The sequence below is a fragment of the Toxotes jaculatrix genome, chromosome 13 (genome assembly GCF_017976425.1).
Source record: "Toxotes jaculatrix isolate fToxJac2 chromosome 13, fToxJac2.pri, whole genome shotgun sequence".
NCBI lineage: Eukaryota > Metazoa > Chordata > Actinopteri > Toxotidae > Toxotes > Toxotes jaculatrix.
In genome coordinates, this window is record NC_054406.1 from 23,651,149 (window position 1) to 23,673,654 (window position 22,506).

Sequence of the window (22,506 nt, forward strand, 5' to 3'; positions counted from 1 at the left end):
AGACAGGACACAATATTCAGAGGCAAAAGACGCCAGAGACATATCATCAAAAGTGCTGTCACTTGGCCTGTTCTTAGATCTATCAACAAAACCTGTCATCCACATCTCATCTGTACTAACAGCACCTTCTGCCTCAACACACTCAAAGGCAAACTCATCTTAACTACTTATTGTCCCCTGTGGGCACAAACACAACCTTCCTAGAGTCTCCTTCAGGTGCATGTTACTCAACCTATAAACTGCCTCCTGAGCACTGACATCCCTGTTGTGTAAATACACACTGCCAAGGCTTTTTAAAGCTTCTTACATTGGCGTCTTTTTGTGCCTCTTTCTGGGCACAACCACAACTTTCCTAACAACAAACCCATCTCTCTCTGCCTTAGAGATGTAAGAAATGATATAAACAACACACTCTAAATCATCCACTGTCCCTGTTCTACCCTCTTGCTTTAAAATACTCGTCAAAAAATTCTGCCAGCCTAACAGGACTATTTCCCTCTCCTGGTGCTACATTCAACACATCATCAAAATAGTGATCTAAAACTTCCTGACCAATGTCCACAGGCATAAGACAAGTATCCTGGAACATACAGCGCTGCTGTCTATCATGGAGAAGCTCATCCTGACCATCCTCAGCAACATTATCACAGTGTGCCACCACTGGAACCTCACTATCTTCCTCCCTACAAAATGCATTAACCCATGCATCATTAAATTCAACATCTTTATAATGAATGTTATTCACCTTCAAATACTGCAACGCTTACCTAACATGCATAGTATCAACAAACTGATAGTCATAGTGGCCTTTGTATGTCAGCGCTTTAGTTTAACACGCAACAAAGACCCTTCCATGTTAGAACGAGGCAGCAGATTGGTCACCAGGTCACTGGTCCATGTACTCCATTTTGCCCCCCTTTGGGCAATGCTAATGGCCTTACTAACAGCCCTGAAAAAAACAGTTCCCATCACCCACAATCTTCTCTGTCTTACAAGGAGTCCCTAAAGGACCAACAGCAGAAGATGCAGCATCATTGCACAACTGTCCATTCAGGAGGGGGTGGTGGTGGAGCAGGAACCTTTCCCTTCACAATCAACAATCCTTGGCTTAGGAGACACTGGATGCTGCATCTGTGCTGCAGGTGGTGGTGTCTCTAGTTGAAGGTTGGCTGCAATCCACATCAACTGCACAAGAATTGGCATCCCCACATTGTCACTGAGGTGAACCTGCAAAAACAATGAGACCACAAATCAACCACAAATACCTGCAGAAAACAATCGGCCATCATTACAAAAGTATATTGCACCTACAGATGTTGCTTATATTGAAATAAATAAATAAATGAATAGCTACCTTTGGCCATTTACTTCAAACAGTTATCAGGTACTGTGCAAAAGCTGCTCCTGCCTCATCAACTGTCCTACTGGCTGTCAGGTTGTTCCCAGGAGCTTTGACAGACAGCATCAGGAATCAGAAGACTCACAGAAAGCACAACTTCAGTCCTGAGCACATCAGCACATGCTCCTGGTGTGGACATGACGCCAAAGGACAGGAAACCCCCTGGCATGTTCACAATACCATCTGCAATGGATCGCAAATGGGAGTCCCCTACAAGAAGAACAATCTGCAACAAAGGGACAAACAACATTTCTGTTAGACTGAGAACAAAAAACCCTAACCCAAATGCCCAAAAGCCATTGCTCCGGTTTGTGGTGCCAGCCACTGCCACGACATGTTTTTTGTTTCACAAAATTCTAGCGACGGTAACCCTTACCATCTATATGTGTGTAAACACAAACATTAGCTTGTTAACTCTCATAATACATAAAAGCTACGGGCTAACTCAACTAGCAAGACAAAGCCAAACAACAACGGAGGTAAAATACACTCAGTGTGACATCACACAATAAACAAATGCTACATGGAAAACTCCTAAAAGCACAACCGTGTATATTTATTATATTAGTATATTATATTATAGTATAATATAATTATTATAGTATATTAATTTTGTTTTTATTCCAGTTTAATGGGCGGTACATACATTACTCTACACATTCAGTTGCCTTCCAAAATAAATAATAAATATACCACTTTTTTTTTTTTATATACTGCTAAACGACTTTGTGTGTGTTCCACCCACCCACTAGTGCTGTCACTTTAAAAAGAAATTATGTTCGAACGAATCTAAAAAAATCCGTCATTGTTCGAACATAATCGAATTCCCCCCCAACACCCCGCCACATACACACTCAAACCTCACCTCAATACACTACAACACAGTAATTGCTTTTGTTCATGTGTTTTATTCCTTGCAAAGCCTGTAAAACATTCACACGGCAACTAAATGCATATAATCAGTATTTTTTAAAAACATTTTTATGAACTTATTCCTTGCCTGTCACCGTGAGTCTCAAAGTGTCACAGTATAACCAGTGCCTATATCTCAGATAATGGGAGGCACTTCGACAGCTTTGTAGCAAGGTTAAACAGAGCAATAGTCAAACTTTACTAACCAAATCCCTTTCTCATATTATTTGCAAGAAATGGATGGTGAGCTAGCAGGTGAGCCCGTAAATTTGTTGTTGCTGAATGGTACGATAGCTTCTTTTTGCACAGCCGACAAACAGCCGTATTTTTGTCCGTGACTTTACCATCCATTGTGTAAAAACCAAAATACCTCCACACGCCGCTTCTCTCATGTGTGTTGGCGTCGTGATTGTCCGCCTAGGGCGGCTTTCCTCGTTACAATCCATTTAGCAAATATCAAGTTAGCTTAATGTTAGCTTAATGTTCCTAACCTTTACCGCTGAGAGGCTGCAGGTCAAGAGGGGCCCAATGATAGGTCAATAATATAGTAGCGCCCTCTGCTGGAATACAATGAAAACTACTTCAAATGGTCTGACGGGTTGAGGGAGATGACAGCCTACAGCCGAATGGGAAATTACAGTTCGAATACGAACTTTTCACCCCTCGTTCGAACCTATGTTCGAATATCAAATAAAAACTGACAGCCTTACTCTGTTAGACATTGTTCCATTTAAATCCTTTTTTTGCTGTAGTGCACAAATCACTGACTTCAGAAGCTGTGAAAAGTATTGTCTAAACATGCAGGCTCATAATGTTAGTAAGTAATATCAGATGGATTTGGTTCTGTTTAAATAACTTTTAAGTTTAAGTCATACTTTATTGATCCCTCTCAGGGAAATGACTCTCTGCATTTTACCCACACAAAGTGAACGAAACACACACACAAGAGCATGCATTAGAAACGCTGTGGCAGGGGGCTTCCCTAGGAGGAGCCCGGGGAGCTGGGGTAGATCGGTGCCTTGCTCGGGGGCACCACAGCCATATCCATTGTGCTTATCCCTTGTGCTTGTGCTTGCGAGGAGTTGAACCCGCTGCTGGTAGGAAAGCGTCAAGATGGAAGAGCAGAGAGACGACATGTTAGAACATGGGATAGCTGAACCAGTGCTCTGCTGCGTCTGTCCATATGTGATGGTAGATAAGGCTGATGTGTCACATAGATTTATAGATATATAGATATATAGATAGACGCCAGCTGGCTGCAGTCTCATGTACTAATAACCTCTTCATTTGTTTTTGTTCTATTCTATGAACCTGTACCATCACTGTAAAAAAAAAAGCTTATATTCAATTATTTGAACCTAATTACATGATTTTTCGATGCTAAAACTTCAGTCAAAAACACTTTCACTGAATGTAAAGATGATTTTTTACAGAATATTAAGGTTTTTCCAATATCAAAAGACTTTTTACATCACAAAAGATTTACAACTGCCAGTTCAGTGAAATGTCTAACTGCATGCAGTTCCTGGGTTTTATACTTCTGCTAATAGAGTCTCATCACTGTAGGAAAAAACAAGTCCTCCTCATTACGTTCCCTCATTAGTGAGAAAGTTCTCATTCATTTCACACAGTGCATCCACTCATGTCTCATACTGAACACTAAGTTGAAAGCTCCTGACCTCTCAGTGTCTTGATTTCTAATGAATATCCAGATCACCTCTGCCTCTGGGGTTTGTTGTTTGTTGTTTCTTTTTCTGTTTTTTCCATTTGTCTGGCTGAGTGTATGTTGGTGTGGGCGTGGGTATGTTGGTGCAGGCGTGGGTTGGCGGTTTCCTGGCCAGCTCCTCCCTGCTCCCTCCTCCTCATCAGGATGATTCCAACCACCTGTGCTCAGTCTGGTGGCTATCTATCTCCCCCATGGAGTATAAGAGGCCCGACTTTCCAGTCAACCCTCGCCAGATCGCACCGTCATCTACCTGGTAACTAGATCTCTGTGCCCTGTGATTTTTGCCCTTACCTTTGTCTCCCTCCTAACCGCTCTCCTCTCGCTCCCTGCAGACTCCACCGGATTACCCCTCACCGTGCTTCCTCCACACTGCCTCAGCCGACACCTCCAAGTTCCCCCGGGAAATCCCGCCGCCTTTAGTTCCCTTTGTTATTTATTGTTTGAACTCTGTGAATAAACTGTTTATCACGTTCGAAGTTTGCCTTCGCTCTGCTTTTGGGTCCAGGCCCTGACTAACAGACTCTGATCATGACATTTAATGACAGAAAATCTACTAATTGTTGGTGTAAAACTGGTTTGGAACAATGTGAACAGTCAGGCAGGGATGGATTTCACTGTTGTTACTGACAAAGAAAAAAAGAATTCTTTAAGTGCAACAGAACACTTGTCTGTAGCACCTGATCCTCACACATTCACACCTCATTTGTGTGGGTATGACAAAAAAAACATACTAACTTTTTTACAGCTAATGCAGCATCTGATTTTCCAGTGGAAAACTTTTAACCTGAACAAGCAATAGCAGAAAGTGTTTGGTTTGCACTGGCAGTAACATCACACACCTCTTATACAGATTGAAAATGATCAGTATGTCAAAGTACAAACTATAAACGCAAACCATGATGCCTGGCAGACAATAGAGCAACCATAAGAAGTGATCTGGACTTTCCTGTAGTTTCCTCTTGTCCTTGTAACAGCAGTAGCTCCTCCCTTCCTTGTCAATAATTGTGCAGAAATATCTGAGTGCTTCTTTCTTCCTAAATCGTGAGCAAGTCCTGTCCAGTCCAACTGTTTCTGCTCCTGTTTGACTTCTGAACTTGTCTCTGGCTGTGTGTCCACTTACTGCAGCCTGTGACATCAGGCTGTAGAATGTTGATACATCAAAGGACAAACACACTCTCTCTCTCTCTCTCTCTCTCTCTCTCTCTCACACACACACACATTCTTCTTAATATAATTGTGAGGACACACGTTGCCATAATGCATTCCCTTGCCCCTTAACCTAACCTTAACCATCATAACTGAAAGCCTAACACTGACCAAAACATAACCCATACTAATGATATTCAATCTTCTCCAAAATACCAAATGAATTACAACAATAATCACTCAGGACCATTCAGCTGGGTTGGTGAATTCAGCACCAAGGACAGCAGCAGCTGAACTGTACACAACTACATGTACTAACACACAGCAAATTCACAAAGTACTAAAATCTGGAGTCAGGCAAAAAAGTGTGAAAGAGTTACATTTCTGGAGTTTATTTTATAACTCTGACTACAGTGTGTGTTAAGGTGTACACCCAGGCCGAGTTGAATTTTGGAGTTTATTCCCTGGTGTTCAGGATCTGGTTTTAACTCTGTCCCTGGAGTTCACGACGCATTTTATCGCGGCATGAGCAGCACAAGGAACGTCGTCACAAGGCTGGTAAGAGCATGATTTTTATCAGAAAGTACTTTAAATGCGTGATATTTTGTCATTGTTCTCACTTTATCTACTTACATAGTACCGCTAATGACTGCGAACTTGATGTTGAACGTAACCCCATTGCTTTTACTCCATTATTTAGAGCAAGTAGCTCCCGCAGCATTAGTTAGCTAACTGTCCTTAGCTGCCATTGTGGAGCCGTTAGCTTTCACTCAAACGTTAATGTCGGCCATACTGTCTGTGGCGTGTGATGTGTCTGTAGGTCAAGCCAACATGTTGATCAAAGTACAACATGGAGGGAAGAAGAAGGACATTAAACTGGAAGAGGCTTGCTTCTCAGATTTTCTCAGTGCAGGTCAGTCAGATGTTTAGTATTAAATGAATAAAGATGTAAACATGTTGTAACGTAGAGTTGTTATGGTATAGTCCAGCAGAAGTTTCTTATCCCAGAGACTACAACACTGAAAGTCACAGATCAACAGGGAGCAGAGGTGGATGAGGATGTTTCAAAGATCTGTGTTTTTCATCTACAGTGATGATGGTAGGACATTTAAAAATTCATATTTTGCTGCACTTATATTTTGAGAGATTTGTATCTTGACACAGAGAAAAATATCTGATTGTGAGAAGTGGATGATAAGAATTCCAAAGTACAGTATTTAATCAGTTCATATTAAGCTGTATGTGTTGTCTGCATTTCAGACAACACATCTACTGAAGACCAGACATCTACTGAAGCATCTATGAACCTGGCTGATCGTTCAGACCTGACAGAATATGTGACCCTCACTACTTGTGGTAAGCAGAGTTATAGGTAATGGTAATGTTTTGTCTTGAGACAGGTAATATCCAGCCAGGTCTGTGATATAGTTTTAATGTGCTGGACTTTAGATTTTATTTGCCTTATACTTGTGTGTGTGTGATCTTCAGATCTAAGTGTCCTGCAGCAAGGGTGTGAAGGCTCCTCCTCTCCAAGTCTGACAGATACACTGTCAGTCTCAAGCACTTTAAGCAGAGACACAAGTGATTCTGGATGCCAGCCTTTGATGGACAGTGTGCTTGCAACTTATATACAACTAGATTATTTTAATTCCTAAAAAATGCAAGTAATATGTATGTAATAGGTATTAGATGAATGTATTTGCTTACAACATAGATCTAAGTGTAGTTGTAAATGTTTTCTTTTTTAGAATGTGGAGCAAATTCAAAACCAGCGGAGATGACTGTGATTAAAGAGTATGAAGAGACTGGAAGTTTGAAATATTCCACCACACAGTTACTGGTTAATATTATTGTCGCTCACATGCATGGAAAAGAAGGGTAAGAGGCTTCAACTTAATCCTATATCCTTTTATAAAAACAGATAAAAATGGTAAGAGATTTTTTTCCAACTTGCAGGAGAGCTGTTAGTAAAGCAACAAAAGAGTTCCATTCCCTCGGGATTGTTTCACTTTTCCCATCTTTGAAAGACCCATACTCCAAAAATAAGTTTAACTCCCTTGTTTGCATATGAGCAACATACAGTATTTGTTCTTGAGACAGCTGTTTTTCTTTCAGGAACATTTCTATGATATTCAAAGCAACAAAGGCCCTAACCCTTTCTTGAGTGGTGCATGAAGAGCAACGGAAATCCAAAAGCACCTCTTCATCCCAGAGTAGAGTGGAGCTAAAAGGAGGTCCCACATCATCCAGAACATATGATGATCAGCCAATCAGAGATGAATGCATGGAAGCCATATCTCTCCTTCACCACACAGCTGATCCTGACTTAGTGTTACAGAGGATGAGAGAAACCTTCTACTACCGTCAGCAGATTCTTCATGACCCACAGCGGTCAGCTGATGTATTACACGTTTCCACGTTTCTTGGATGTCATGGGACTGGTTAGTATTAAATATATATTTTTAAGTAAAAATATTGGTTTATTTTAAACATTTGAAAATGTTGTTTTTCTCTTTTTATTTAGATTTTGCAAGATTTCTCACTGATGTTTGGAGCAGAGGTTGCTTCAAGGTTCCTTGAAAAATGGAACAGCAGTTTTAAAGATAAAGTTAACAAGGAGGCAGGAACCTGAAAGAGACGTCTCTCTTAAAACAACAACTGAAAGCTGCCCTGAATGAAGGATCTGACACTGCTGATGAAGCAGGTACAGTTATCATCAGAATAGTAATGCAGTTATGTGAGTCGTCCAACAGTCATCAGTTTATTGTGTTTTTATTGATTTATTTTACAAAAGCATCTCTGAGTCTAAATAGGCCACTTAAGTCTGCAGTTAAGATTCAGTGTGAGGGCTGAACATTGCTTTGCTCTCCAGCACAGCTTTATAATGACTGGGCCATTAATAGTTGTTATATGTGTATATGTTTAAGATCATAGTAAAACCATTAGAACAATGTCCAGAGCAATATCATGAACACTCTACTTAATATATATAATGAGTGTAAAAGTACTTTTCACTCTGTCCCCAGAGTGGGACAGCAACATGGCTTCTCTTCTGGTGCTGCTTCATCTTCTCGCTCCACAACCAGCTGGAAGAAAGCGTCCCACAAAGATCAGCGTCGGAGAGGCAACGGATCATCTGGTAAAATTTCAGAAGGTTTGTCAAAACTTCCAAATACTGTAGATGTTGCTGAGTTTTAGAAACACATTTTTGTAAACATATTTCTCTTGTTTCAGTTATCCCAAAGCCTTGAGGATCATCTCCTGACCACTGAAGGAACCCATCAGCCATATCTTCTTACCACAGGAACTTCAAAGACCCAGGTTTTCACCTTTTATATTGTCTTGGACAAAAAGCTTCTGTCATGTCAGTCATGTACATCCTTTGGTGCTTTTGATGAGCTGTTCAAATCACATTTTGTTTTCGGTGTGAAGTATGATGACGCTCTCTCCAGCCTGTACACAGACAGCTCTGAACAATACTGATACAACTGAAGAAACTCCCAGAGTAAAAGAGCTCAGAGCAAAGCTGTTAAACAAACCATAAGTAGCTTATTTAGCCAAAATGTTGAGATGTTTCCTCTGTAATTCATCCTTTGGTTCAGTGTTGCTTTTGTTCAGGAACCTCAAATGAATTCATGCCATGTATCCAGGTAAAAGTCTCTCTAGTTATTGTGGATTCAGGAGACATCTCATTAAGATACACAGCTCCATTGATAACACAAGTGTGTCTAACCAGATCCCTTTCAACAACGACACAGAGACAGTAAACAATTCTCAGTCTGTAACTGATGAAATACATCATCTCATTTCCAAAATACTGAAGCAGCTCCTTCAGGTTCTACTCACAACAAAGACATGTGCTTCAGTTATAGCCAAGCTTTTGGGGAGTGGTGAACCAAATACTGTAGTTCTTTATACAACTGAGAATTTAGAGGAATCTGTCAAGCAGGTCATCAAGCAGCTATCACTGGGAATGCCTGTCCTTAAAAACAGTTGAGTCTGGTCCAGTTAAAATGTGTTCAGTTGAAACACTGGATTTTTCTGAAGATATAACAGCATCTCTTCACTTTGAGTCTGAAGCCATCGTCTGTGTCACACAGTGGGTGAAAAGTTGATCATTTTGAATCTGATTTCCAGAAATGTCGTCTCTATATTGTTTCCAAACCTCTTTGCACTCACCCCACCAGGGATGGCAGCTGAGATGTTCAGATAAACAGAAGTGAACCATGAAGCACGTGCTGGGTTAAACATCATCACTGGCTGACAGATGAAGTCCAGGGTAAGAAAGAGACAGACATGTACAGACTGAACTATCTGTTCAACAGTGAGAGAGTTTCTCTAACAGGAGGAGACGCTCTCTGCTACACTCTGCACAGAGACACTGAGGAATCAGACGACCAGAGCTCAAACCCAGGATACAGAGGTTCAGTGAATGTGGTGTTGTTTTGTAATCTGAATGCTGGCCCTCAGAGCTCAGAGCTGAGGCCAGAGAAGCTCAGCCTTCCTCAGTGATCAGACATCAGACAGCCTGCAGACACACACAACATCACACAGGAACCCTCTGTCAACACCTGCTGGTCTGTTTTATTGTACTTTTTTGTTCATATTTTTGTTTTTCTTCCACATTCAAAATTGTCTCGAAGCGCTTTACAGAGACCCAGAGTCTGACCCCAGAGCAAGCACTTAAGGCGACAATGGCAAGAAAAAACTCTTTTAACAGGAAGAAACCTTGAGCAGAACCTGGCTCATATGGGGGACCCTCCTGCTGATGGCTGGGCTGGGTGAAAGGAGGAAAAGGAGGAAGATAGGACAGCTAGGAATGGAGGAGAGGAGGAGAAGGACTTGCTGCATATAAAACATGATACAAACAGGGTTGGCAGTGAACAATGTTAGAGGGCCAGCATTCAGATTACAGAACAGTTAGTGGATACTGTGTGCTCAGCAGATTACAGTTATGATAGGAAACAAAGCACAGAAGCAAAAAGCTGCAGAAAGGTACAGAGAAAGAGAGGCCAGAGAGAAACAAGCACAGGACTATGGGACAGAGAGGACACAGAGTTAATGACATGGAATAAATGCTAATACATGTGAGAGTGGGTCTGAGGAGAGAAGAGGTGTGCAGAGGATCATGGGATGTCCCCCAGCAGCCTAGGCCTATAGCAGCATAACTAAGGGATGGTTCAGTTGCATGAGCCAGCCCTACTATGGGCTTTATCTTTAACTATAACAGTGTCTATAGAAATAATTGTGACTAACTCAGTGCTGGTGCAGCTGTTTGAGAAAATGATCTACATTCTGCATGACTGTGTTTTAACTGCTTTTATGTCCCGACTTGGGACAAACTGGACTTGGGATCTGCGGGAAAAAAAAGTGTAGGATGAAAATAAGAGATAATAGAGAGATGATAGTGGAACTGTGATTTCATCAATTTGAAGTTACACTGAAAAAATGGAACCATATGGGAAAAATAAAGTGTAAACAGTGATAATTGTTTTGTACTGTAGAGAGAACAGCAGTCGTCTCTGCCTCTTTCCATGGTGCTGACTGAGAGCTTGTTAATGCTTCAAGTAGTCAAAGTAGCAACTCTCATAAACCTTCAAATGATTATTTTTTTAAACTAATTGTCTTCATCCTGTGTTGCAAATAATAATATGTGTGAACTTCATTATAGAGGCTAATGGGCTCATTCTTGGCTAATTGCAGCAGGTTACTGCCATCAAGCCTGGAGGACACTTTATGCTACTTCCAACAGGATTTCAGCAGATACATTAACATGAATGTTGTTCACACTCCATCTATCTGTTAGTAGTTGTGTACAGTTCAGCTGCTGCTGTCCTTGGTGCTGAATTCACCAACCCAGCTGAGTGGTCCTGAGTGAACAGTGAACACATGAATATCTCTTTGACCAAAAGCAGCTTCAGTTCCTGCAGACAGTCCCTATGAGGAGTAGTAGTTAGTTGAGTGGAGAAGCACTTTTATTTGTGGAGCATCTATCAAATCAGTCCAGAGTGAGTCCTCAGGGTCTAAAAGATCTCACAGCTTCTTCTCTCAGTCAACACAGCCTCAGATTCACCAACATTAGCTTGACACACTGACATCCAAAGGTTTGCTGGAGGACAGAAACACTGTGGGCTGGAAATGAATTATGAAACAAGGCTCTTAGTGAAGTTCTTTGTTCTTTCTATCCTGTGACAGTGGAAATAAAAAGTTGTGTTGAGTAAATGTCCATCATTTACACTTTACTGTGTTGGACAGTAAATAATAATAATAATGTTTCTTCTGTAGATGTTCTCACTGCAGCTCGAGGGAAGAATAAAAAGTAAAGAAACAGCTTCAGTGGCTCTGACAGAACTAAGTGGAATAAATCTGCTGTCACGCTTGTTTGCACACAGATAACTGGCTTTATCCAATGAGACCAACTAGACTGTCTTCACTTTGACCTCTGACATATACTGGAACACCACTGTATATATGGGACTAATCAGCTCCTGTAGATACACTAGAAGGATTTTAGACTGAAAAGACATATATATTTTTATAATACCATCATATATCAAAAGTGGAAAATATGCACTAATGTTATTCACACAAATAATATATTTTTTCTTAATGTGCCAATTTTCCATATGAGCTGTCGTCTTCACCTTTTGTCCTCAGCTCATTTAGAATTATAAAGGCAGATACTTGAGTCTGACTCATGTTGTTTCCTGCATTAATCAGCTCATCTTCTGTCTGAAGGAAAATAAACTTGCACGCATGTATTTAAACTACACATGGTCAGTGAACATCACACAGCTTTAATATATGATTAAAGAACTTCTTTCTTTCCTCTGGACATTAGACAGTGTCCACTGTGACTGTCCACCTGAGTATGAATGTTTAACGGTGCAGAGACAGAATAACACAGAGACAAACTGCTGGCTAAGATCCCATCAGAGACCAGCAAACACTTTGTGTTGCTTCCTCCTCCCATTCCCCTCCTCTTCACTGGCTTCACTCCATGTGACAAATCATGGTTGTGGTGCTGAATGAAATGAGTTGGACTTGTCCACATTAGTCCTGATGTCAGTCCTCAACCATGAAACGCTGCTTTAGTAGCAACATACTGAGCACACACAGAGAGACAGAGACAGAGGACTCACACACAGACACAGTCTCTTCCTCTCTGGATAACAGTTCCGGTAGGGGTCGCTAATGTCCGTGTGAAAGCAGCAGAAGAAGCAGAGACAGAGTCTCCAGCTCTTGTGTTCATCAGCAGCGTTCACACTGGGATTTCTTCCTCCGCTCGGCTTCATCTGCAGCGCTTTCTCTTCTGGAAATGAACCGCTGGACACGGAGCTTCGTCGGGAAGAGCGCGGAGCTTTTGCAGCTGATTAAAGGACACCATGCTTTACTTCTGGATACACACCGTGTGGATCCCCGCCGTCGCTTTCCTCTTTGGATTTCAAGGCAAAGGATCGTTTCACTCTTTTTATTTCATGTCCTGGCGTTTTCCACTAGGAAACACCGGAGCTGAGAGGGAAATTCCAGCTACCGTGGATGTTTATTGTGCGTGTGTCCGTCTGATGCTGACTCGAGTTGTGAAGGTCTGTGAAGTGACGTCACTTCCTGAAAACACCTGACATGACAGAGAGGTCTGCGCTCCTCTGACTTTCTGCTGCTTCCTGTTACAGCAGAGCTCTGTTTGCTCTAAATGAAGTTAGTGATGAGTGGAGCTGAGCCGAGCTGACAGCAGTCTTCATGTACAGTAGCAGTGTGTGACACAGAGAGCAGAGCAGCCTCAGAGGCTGATGGTACAGCTGACAGCTTCAGTACAGTCTCCTCTCAGCACAGAAACATGTGGAGCCTGTTGGACTGTCTCCACTGCTGGACTTATTTCTGAGAGCTGGTCTCTCTGATGAAATGTGTGTGTGTGACATTTGTATTAGGCCGTATGCAAGTTAGCTTGTGTGTATTGTTAAATAGCTGTAAATACCAAACCTAACCACAGAGTGGACTCTGGATACAAACCCCAGTCTCCCACCTCCACTGCTGTTAATAAACTTCATTACCTCATTCATTCAGAAAATCTGTTTCCTCTGAACATCATCCAGCCACATTATGTTTCACACATAATGGATTTACTACAGTTTAGTGTATTTAGCCCCTTAACGCTCCGACGGCCCGCCGGCGGGCCGTCATGCTATTTCTCGGACATGTCTGTGTTTTTTTGTACCTACATAACTACTGCATTTAAGGTGGTGCGCATGCAGCATATCATTTGAAAGCTGAAAGTCTTATCTTTTCAGCGATATAAACCTTTACAAGATAAAACAACGACTTTAGGTAGAACTAAACCATCTTCTAAAAAACAACAAAGTAATAACTGTCGTCGCTCACTGTTTTTATTTTTTTACTAGTCGCCCTGCGGTTCAACACGCAGCGCAACAACAACAAAAATGGTCTTGTTTTGTCGGGAAAAGTCTAAAGAATCACGTCGAGTTGAAAAATGCGGTCAAAAACATTTCTTTAGGTGCATAAATGATCAAAAGTTGCAATCGAATTTTTCCGACTGAAAACTACAGTGCACTATTGCTCCTTCGTTTCTACGTTTTGTCGCCTCTGTTTTGTTTTGAAAATTAATACCATGGAGCTTGGTTTGTAGTCCCTGCCCTCTGCTTTTGATTGACACCTCATTTGACCATCCAGGAAGATCTATGGCCCCCCCACAGCCAGAAATAGCCAATGAGCGACTCTAACACGTTAAAGTGCACCGCCCACTCTGACGCTTGTCTTCTCCGCCTATCATATCTTACGCTGAATCTGATCTAATGGCCGTGTAGCCAATGAAATTGCAGTCGCGGGGAAGCGTCACATGTTGTGATTGTGGAAGGAGGAGGGGCTACAAGACCGTGCGTAAACAAATATACTGGATGTCAGCTAGTCGTGCGTACGTGCGTAAACACAGTAGTGATTTTCTTATGGCTCGGCTCGCTAAAAAGTGCCGGTTCTTTCAGCTCCCCAGGTTCTCCGAAGATGTTTTTTGTTGCTTAAATTGATTTATTAACAAAATAATGTAAAATTACGTGTAATTTTCCTGCGGTCACTCATTTTGTCACCTTCTCAGCGTGTTGTCTCTTTAGGGGCTGTTCTCACTCTCTCTTTCTCTCCTGTGTCTGTAACCCCCGCTACCGCAACACCCCCCCGGCTTAGTGCGGACACGCCGCACGTCACGTAGTTGACCAATCACGTGAACGAAAAAACAAAAACAAAGCGGCTGCGGCTCCCGTCGTTCACTTCAAAGATGGCCATTGCGGTCGCGACCGACACATCACTTAGAAACAGGAGAGAGCAAAAGGGCCATGTGGCTGTGGGTTTTTGTTCCCAGCAATCAAGAGCACACAGTTTGACCAATCAACTGTCTGAAGACTGAGATCCGTTGATTAAATGAGTCAAGTCTCTTACTTTACTGCATGGCATGCTGAGAATAACGTGATGATGTCATCATCTGCCGCTTATATGGGTCCAGGCGCAGGTTGCGGCCGCCCAGTCCACACCGAAATTCTACTGTGGGCTCACCACCTGTGGGCTCACCACCTGGGGAGGTGGAGGTGGTGCCGTCCAGAGTGGGGCTCAAACCCACGATCCTGAGATATTGAGTCTCATGTTCTACCAATTGAGCTAACCAGGTGGCCAAACTTAGGAAGGTGAAATTGTAAATATGTAAACAGTTTGCTGTGAATAGTATGTGATTCATTCACATAAAGGTGTTGATTTCTGACCAGAGCACTTTTTCTGACTAATTTCTTATAATGCAGGTTTAGTTTCAATAGAATAATGAGCATTCAATGTGTTCTCTCTTCCATAACGATTTTTGTACTACTAATTGTGAATATGAATATGAATATTAATATGAATATTAATATATTGGAGGAATCAATATGGAATATGATTCCTCTAAGTGTCACCTTTCATTAGAGCCGTCATTGATGTCTGTATGTTGAAGCATTCAGGAGTTATACACTTGGCACCTGGCGTGCCCAAGAGCTATCTAAAGTGGCCATTTTGGATAGCTCTTGAGAACGCCTGGACATACCCACTGAAAAACCTGTGCAAAACAGTCAATGTTTTGTACAATTGCTATGAAATTTTAACATGGAATGGGTAGGACTTCAGTCTACAGAAATATGTTGCCATCTAATCCTATCCTACAAGCCCAGGTTATTAGAAAGATGCATTTTTAAGAAAAAAATCCAGGCAAGGAAAAAAAAAATTTTTTTTTCTGTGTTTAATATTCTCTTACTCGATACCAGTTACACCTACAGTAGATCAGACTGCTGAAATAAAAACTTTAGAGTGTTACCTTCACAAAGAGACCAAACTTTTGAATGTCCTTCTAAGGGCTCAAGAACAGCTTTGAATTTAATTTGGGCATGTTTTTGACAGGTGTTTTGGGCAAATTAGGCCGGAGTGTTAAGGGGTTAGTGTATGTGGTTGTAGTGAGCGAGGGAGTGAGAGAATGAATACAGGAAGACAGATGGATCAACACGGTGAACAAAACATACAGGTGTACAATGACAGTGTTGTGGTAAAGCTGAGTTACAATCCAATATCATAATACAGAGAGGGAATATATACTTCATTAAAATGAGCAGTGAAAGAGCACAGACGAGTCACATCAATTCACTGAACTCCTCCTGTCACAGTCACAGAATAATGATCACATTACTATAGAAACTTCTGGATAAATGATGGAACAGTTTGTCATTTTCTCTGACCACCAAGAAAATGTGTTTTTCTTTGAATCATGAAAATCTTTAAATGAGTTTTGTGAGAAAAAAAAGGCAAAAATGACAGAAGAAATTTTCTCCTCTCTCTTCAAAAACTTTCAAGAGTCATCATGAAGGAATAAAGTTACCACAACACCTCAGACCCACGGCGCAGGTGGCAGGGACTCCACCACATCACAGACTACAGAGAGAAAAACTTGTCTCCAACTACACCACACTCCCTGATGAGCTCAACGAGTTTTATGATCGCTTTGACGCTGCCAACACCGACCAACCGAGAGGAGCTGTGGCCACAGAGGGGACACAGGACACACTGCTCTCTGTGACATCAGTGGAGGTGCAGGCTGCTCTGCAGAAAACACACCCACGGAAAGCAGCAGGCCCAGACCAAACATTTACCAATGACCCTATGTATGTACAGAAAAGGTTCCAAATAAGTTACAATGATTGGTAATAACGTCCAATTGTCAATGTATATATATCACCATGAACGCAAAACCCCATAATATGCTACTTTTCAGGGCACCTCTGTAACAACCTTAAGCTTCTGAACATCTACCACAACATCTCTAATTCAGTTTCCACTGGAAACATTGATGCCTCTGCCTCCACCTGATTTCCTGTCATCTCTCTACTGTCCATAATAAAGACATAAAAAACCCAAATCACTTAAAGATATACTCACATTCCCATTTCCACATTCAAAGCACTGGTGTTTGATCTAATTCTTCCTGCTGTCCATACTGGCTGCCAGGAGATCCCTTCTTTAAACAATTTCTGTGGAAATGATAGGCCACAAAATCCACAGTCCTGTTTCTGTGCAAATAGTAATTCCAAAATTCATCAGCATTGTTAAACAAAATCAAGTGTGTATCTTCAAATGTTTGTCTTTTAGTGCAGAATTTCCTCTCTGTGTTTCCATCTCTCCACCACAGCTTTGCAAGGAAACATTAGGTGTAGAAACACAAAGAGGGGAATTTTGGACTAAAAATACCTGGAAGATAGAAACTTGATCTACTCAGACTGTTGAAGCCTCATGTTTGTTTCTTTTCAACTCTGGAAGTCAACTTTTCCACAGGACAGGGACTGTGGATTTTATGCTTCATCATTTCTTTAGAAAGGATCTTGTTGCAGACAGTACAGACTTCCTAGAAATCCTTTCCTTTAACACAAACTACAGTGCATCACACCAAAAAAAGTTAAGAAGTTGAGCAACCATGAGAATATCTCACAGTCATGATCAGCATTAAAAAAAACTCAATATTGTCCATGAATGATAAGCACACAATCAAACCACTGGGCTTATGGGTATGATTACTTGTCGTCACAGTTTCACAAACATATCATTTGGACAAAACATTTCAAAACATTAACTTCTAAACTAGACACTGACATGAACTACTAACATGTACTGACTTACTGAAAACCTTGGAGGTGATCTGGACTTTCCTGTAGTCTCCTCTTGTCCTTGTAACAGCAGTAGCTCCTCCCTTCCTTGTCAATAATTGTGCAGAAATATCTGAGTGCTTCTTTCTTCCTAAATCATGAGCAAGTCCTGTCCAGTCCAACTGTTTCTGCTCCTGTTTGACTTCTGAACTTGTCTCTGGCTGTGTGTCCACTTACTGCAGCCTGTGACATCAGACTGTAGAATGTTGATACATCAAAGGCATCAAAGGACAAACACACACACTCGCTCCTCCCCTCTACATTTACCTGTGTGTGTGTGTGTGACACACACATGTAAATGTAGAGGGGAGGAGCAGGTAAAACTGAAAGTATTCAGTCAGTTCAGACTCCATTTGAACTAAACAGAGCAGGAGGAGGAAAACTGAAGACTGAGGCAGGGTGAGTATTAATACAACATTATTATTATTTTACTGTCAAAGTCTCTGAGTCAGTTTTCAGACTCAGTTAAAATAAACTGAGCAGGTGGAGAGCTGCCTGTTTTTATTTCACCGTGGACTCTGTTAGTCTCTCTCTCTCTCTCTCTCTCTCTCTCTCTCTCTCTGTGTGTCTTATTACCTGTTCTCTCAGTCTTGCATGTGACTCTTGATCAGACCTGTCTGTCCTGATTCTTTGTGTGTCTGAGCTAACAGTCTCTTTTACTGATTTTAATCTCAGACTGACTGAAGTCCAGAAGATGAGTGTTTGTGTGGAGGAAGAGGAGGACAGAGCAGAGTGTCCAGGATCCAGCTGTCTGTCTATGAAGAGTGACTGGTCCAAAGAGTTTGTTCCTCCAGACTTCAGTAATGAACCTGGACCCTCAGACACAAAGTAAGAGAACTGCTACAAACCTGTGAACCTCCAAACTTTGGGTTATAACAGTGTTTAGTGTGTTGAGGTCCTGCAGTTGTCGTCTCTGCCTGTAACAGCTGCCGTAGTGTCGACAGAAAATCAGTTCATCCTGCTTGTTCTGGCTCATCAGTGTATTAATACTGACTGCTGAGGCTGCTTGTTTCTTTTGAAATGATCTGACTAAAGAACATTTTTACTTTCACTGGTTTTCCATATTGTTCTTATTACCAATAAATCCCATGTGCAGAGTCAAACCCACACAGAATGTGTATCACAGCCTGATAGATCTGATTCCTCTGAGCCAGGAAATATTAAAACACATCCGTGAACCACACTGTTACACTGAGTGACATGTTCCTTGTTCCTTCATGTTCATGAACACACCTACACACACACACACACACACACACACACACACACACACACACACAGGTAAATGTAGAGGGGAGGAGCAGGTAAAACTGAAAGTATTCAGTCAGTTCAGACTCCATTTGAACTAAACTGAGCAGGAGGAGGAAAACTGAAGGCTGAGGCAGGGTGAGTGTTAATACAACATTATTATTATTTTACTGTCAAAGAAAACTGAGCAGATGGAGAGCTGCCTGTTTTTATTTCACTGTGGACTCTGTTGGTCTCTGTGTGTGTGTGTGTGTTACCTCTCCTGTTCTCTCAGTCTTGCACGTGAATCTTGATCAGACTTGTGTGTCCTGATTCTTTGTGTCTGAGCTCACAGTCTGTTTTACTGGTTTCCTTCTCAGACTGACTGAAGTCCAGAAGATTCAGAGTGTTTGTGTGGAGGAGGAAGAGGACAGAGCAGAGTCTCCAGGATCCAGCTGTCTGTCAATGAAGAGTGACTGGTCCAAAGAGTTTGTTCCTCCAGACTTCAGTCATGAACCTGGACCCTCAGACACAAAGTAAGAGAACTGCTACAAACCTGTGAACCTCCAAACTTTGGGCTATAACAGTGTTTAGTGTGTTGAGGTCCTGCAGTTGTCGGGTGTATTAATACTGACTGCTGAGGCTGCTTGTTTCTTTTGAAATGATCTGACTAAAGAACATTTTTACTTTTACTGATTTTCCACATTTTTCTTATTACCAATAAATCCCATGTGCAGAGTCAAACCCACAGAATGTGTATCACAGCCTGATAGATCTGATTCCTCTGAGCCAGGAAATATTAAAACACATCAGTGAACCACACTGTTACACTGGGTGACATGTTCCTTCATCTCCATCAACACACACACACACACACACACACACACACACACACACACACACACACACGCAGCACCAAATATAGATAAATCCACAGATCAAAACAGTCCCCAGAACAGTTCTTTAAAGCTAATGTGAGACAGGTCATCAACACGTGGAAACTGCTCATATTTTATGATTAACTGACACAGCAGTGTTGTTTATGGATGCTGGTGTGTTGCCTCCATCCTTCAGTAGAGTGTTCAGTGCTACATGGTGACGTTGCTGCAGGACGTCAGCTGAGAGTTCCCAGAATGACTTTGTCCTCAGACAATTTATCAGTGATTGATGTGATATGAATAAAAATGTGTTTGTGTTTTCAGAGGTCAGGACCACAGACTGAGAGCAGAGTGTCCAGGATCCAGCTGTCTGTCTGTGAAGGGGGACTGGTCCACAGAGTTTAATCCTCCAGACTTCAGTAATGAACCTGGACCCTCAGACACAAAGTAAGAGACTGTTTCTAGTATAAACTGACCTGAGGATGATTCAGTTCTCAGACACATTTGAAGGAAACAGGGAGACACCAGGGGCCAGATCCATAAAACTCTGTCTCCACACAAAGACAGAAATATGCACACACACTCTTTTCAGCAGATTTATAAAGCAGAACTTTCTCATGTTACTGTTTTATCAATTTCAGTCATTGTGAGAGTTGGTGTATGAACTTCCAGAGTCTGTAGACCTGTCAATGAAAAGAAGGACAAAGAAGAAACACAGTGTCTCCATGTTGGAGGTTCCACTTTAATGATTTACATGTCTGAGCCTTTAATAGAAATTGTGAACCAAATCTGGATATTTCTTCACAACAATCAACAAAACATTTAGTCTCAGCACAGGTCGTGCTGCTAAAATCATTTGTTTGCCTTCATGAGTTAAATGGCCAACATGACACTGAGCTGATAGGACTCAATACATCATCATGATAAAATACATTATCAGAGCCTGAAAGAATCCCAACAATCTCACAGTAATTCACCCAAAACACCCAAGTGTATCTCAGTAAGTTCAAATATTTGTTGGAAAATGTGTAAGATATAAAATCTGAGAGAAAGATCCAGAACAAGAGCTGGACTGCAGACAGTCAGTCAGAGCAGCACTGTACAAAGTAAGACTGTACATCCGTCTGCTCATGTCATCATCTCTGAAAACAGGACCTGTGGTTTGATACAGTCATTTGTTCTATCATACAGCTTTGGCATTTAAGATGATTAGAAATACCACAAAATGTAAAAGCTTTTCTTTGCTTGTCTTTAATTTTTATGCAGCTGATGAAAGAAATGAGCAGATTCTCTTTCTTTAGTCTGACATTATTTCTTCTGTGTCAGCAGATTTTCAGCAGATAGTGGTCTGCAGGAGGTTTTAGATGATCATAAGATCAGTCTGAGGAGGAGATGTGAACGTGTGACTGAAGGAACTGATGGAACAGGAAGTGAAACCCTCCTCAACAGGATCTACACTGAGCTCTACATCACAGAGGGACAGAGTGAAGAGGTTAATACCCAACATGAGGTGAGGCAGCTGGAGACAGCTTCCAAGATGGAGACCCTCCATCACACTCTCATCAAGTGCCACAACATCTTTAAAGCCTTACCTGACCAACAGAGACGCATCAGAGTCGTTCTGACGAACGGTGTCGCTGGAGTTGGAAAAACCCTCTCAGTGCAGAAGTTCACTCTGGACTGGGCAGAGGGCTCTGAAAACCAAAACGTCAGTCTGCTGGTTCTGCTTTCGTTCAGGGAGCTGAACCTGATCAAAGATGAGCAGTACAGTCTTCTCACGCTGCTCCACGTTTTCCATCCAACATTAAAGAAGGTCACAGCAGAGAAGCTCGCTGTCTGTAAAGTGTTGTTCATCTTTGACGGCCTGGATGAAAGCAGACGTTCACTGGATTTCAGCAACAGGGAGGTCGTGTCTGATGTCTCACAGAAGTCATCTGTCAACGTGCTGCTGACAAACCTCATCCAGGGGAATCTGCTTCCCTCTGCTCTGGTCTGGATAACCTCCCGACCTGCAGCAGCCAATCAGATCCCTCCTGAATGTGTTGACAGGGTAACAGAAGTACGAGGCTTCACTGACGCCCAGAAGGAGGAGTACTTCAGGAGGAGATCCAGTGATGAAGAGCTGTCCAGAAGAATCATCTCACACATCAAGACATCCAGGAGCCTCCACATCATGTGTCAGATCCCAGTCTTCTGCTGGATCTCTGCTACAGTTCTGGAGCACATGTTGACCACAGAGCAGAGAGGAGAGCTGCCCAAGACCCTGACTGACCTGTACTCACACTTCCTGCTGGTTCAGACAAAGAAGAAGAAGCACAAGTATGATGAGGGACATGAGACGAATCCACAGGAGCTGATGAAGGCTGACAGGGAACTTCTTCTGAAGCTGGGGAGGCTGGCGTTTGAACATCTGGAGAAAGGAAACATCATGTTCTACCAAGAAGACCTGGAGCAGTGTGGTCTTGATGTCACAGAGGCCTCGGTTTACTCAGGAGTTTGTACAGAGATCTTTAAAAGAGAGAGTGTGATCTTCCAGAAAACAGTCTACTGCTTTGTTCATCTGAGCATTCAGGAGTTTCTGGCTGCAGTCTACATGTTCCACTGTTACACAGAGAGGAAGACAAGTGAGCTGAGGACTTTCCTGGGACAAGACTACAAACATTGGGACTCAAAGCCAGAGTCTTTTATCAGGAAGATTTTTGGAAATAACAACAGCAGCTACCCATCACCCGATGTCCTCCTGAGGGTTTGCATGGAGAAATCCCTCCAAAGTAAAAATGGCCACCTGGACCTGTTTGTTTGCTTCCTTCATGGCCTGTCTCTGGAGTCCAACCAGAGACTCTTAGGAGGCCTTCTGGGTCAGACAGAGAACAGACCAGAAATCATCCAGAGGGCCATCAACAACCTGAAGGAGATGAACAGAGATGATATCTCTCCTGACAGAAGCATCAACATCTTCCACTGTCTGATGGAGATGAACGACCCCTCAGTACATCAGGAGAT

At 42.1% G+C, this 22,506-nt stretch overlaps 1 protein-coding gene across 1 annotated transcript; it reads left to right on the forward strand.

Moving 5' to 3' along the window:
• Positions 1-4,114: 4,114 nt before the first annotated feature.
• On the forward strand, positions 4,115-22,501 carry LOC121191500 (protein NLRC3-like; the record flags this gene model as incomplete). Its single annotated transcript, XM_041052668.1, has 3 exons — positions 4,115-4,204; positions 4,370-4,475; positions 20,928-22,501. Coding segments are annotated over exons 1-3 (1,770 nt in total), but the record flags the coding sequence as incomplete, so codon positions are not given.
• Positions 22,502-22,506: the final 5 nt, after the last annotated feature.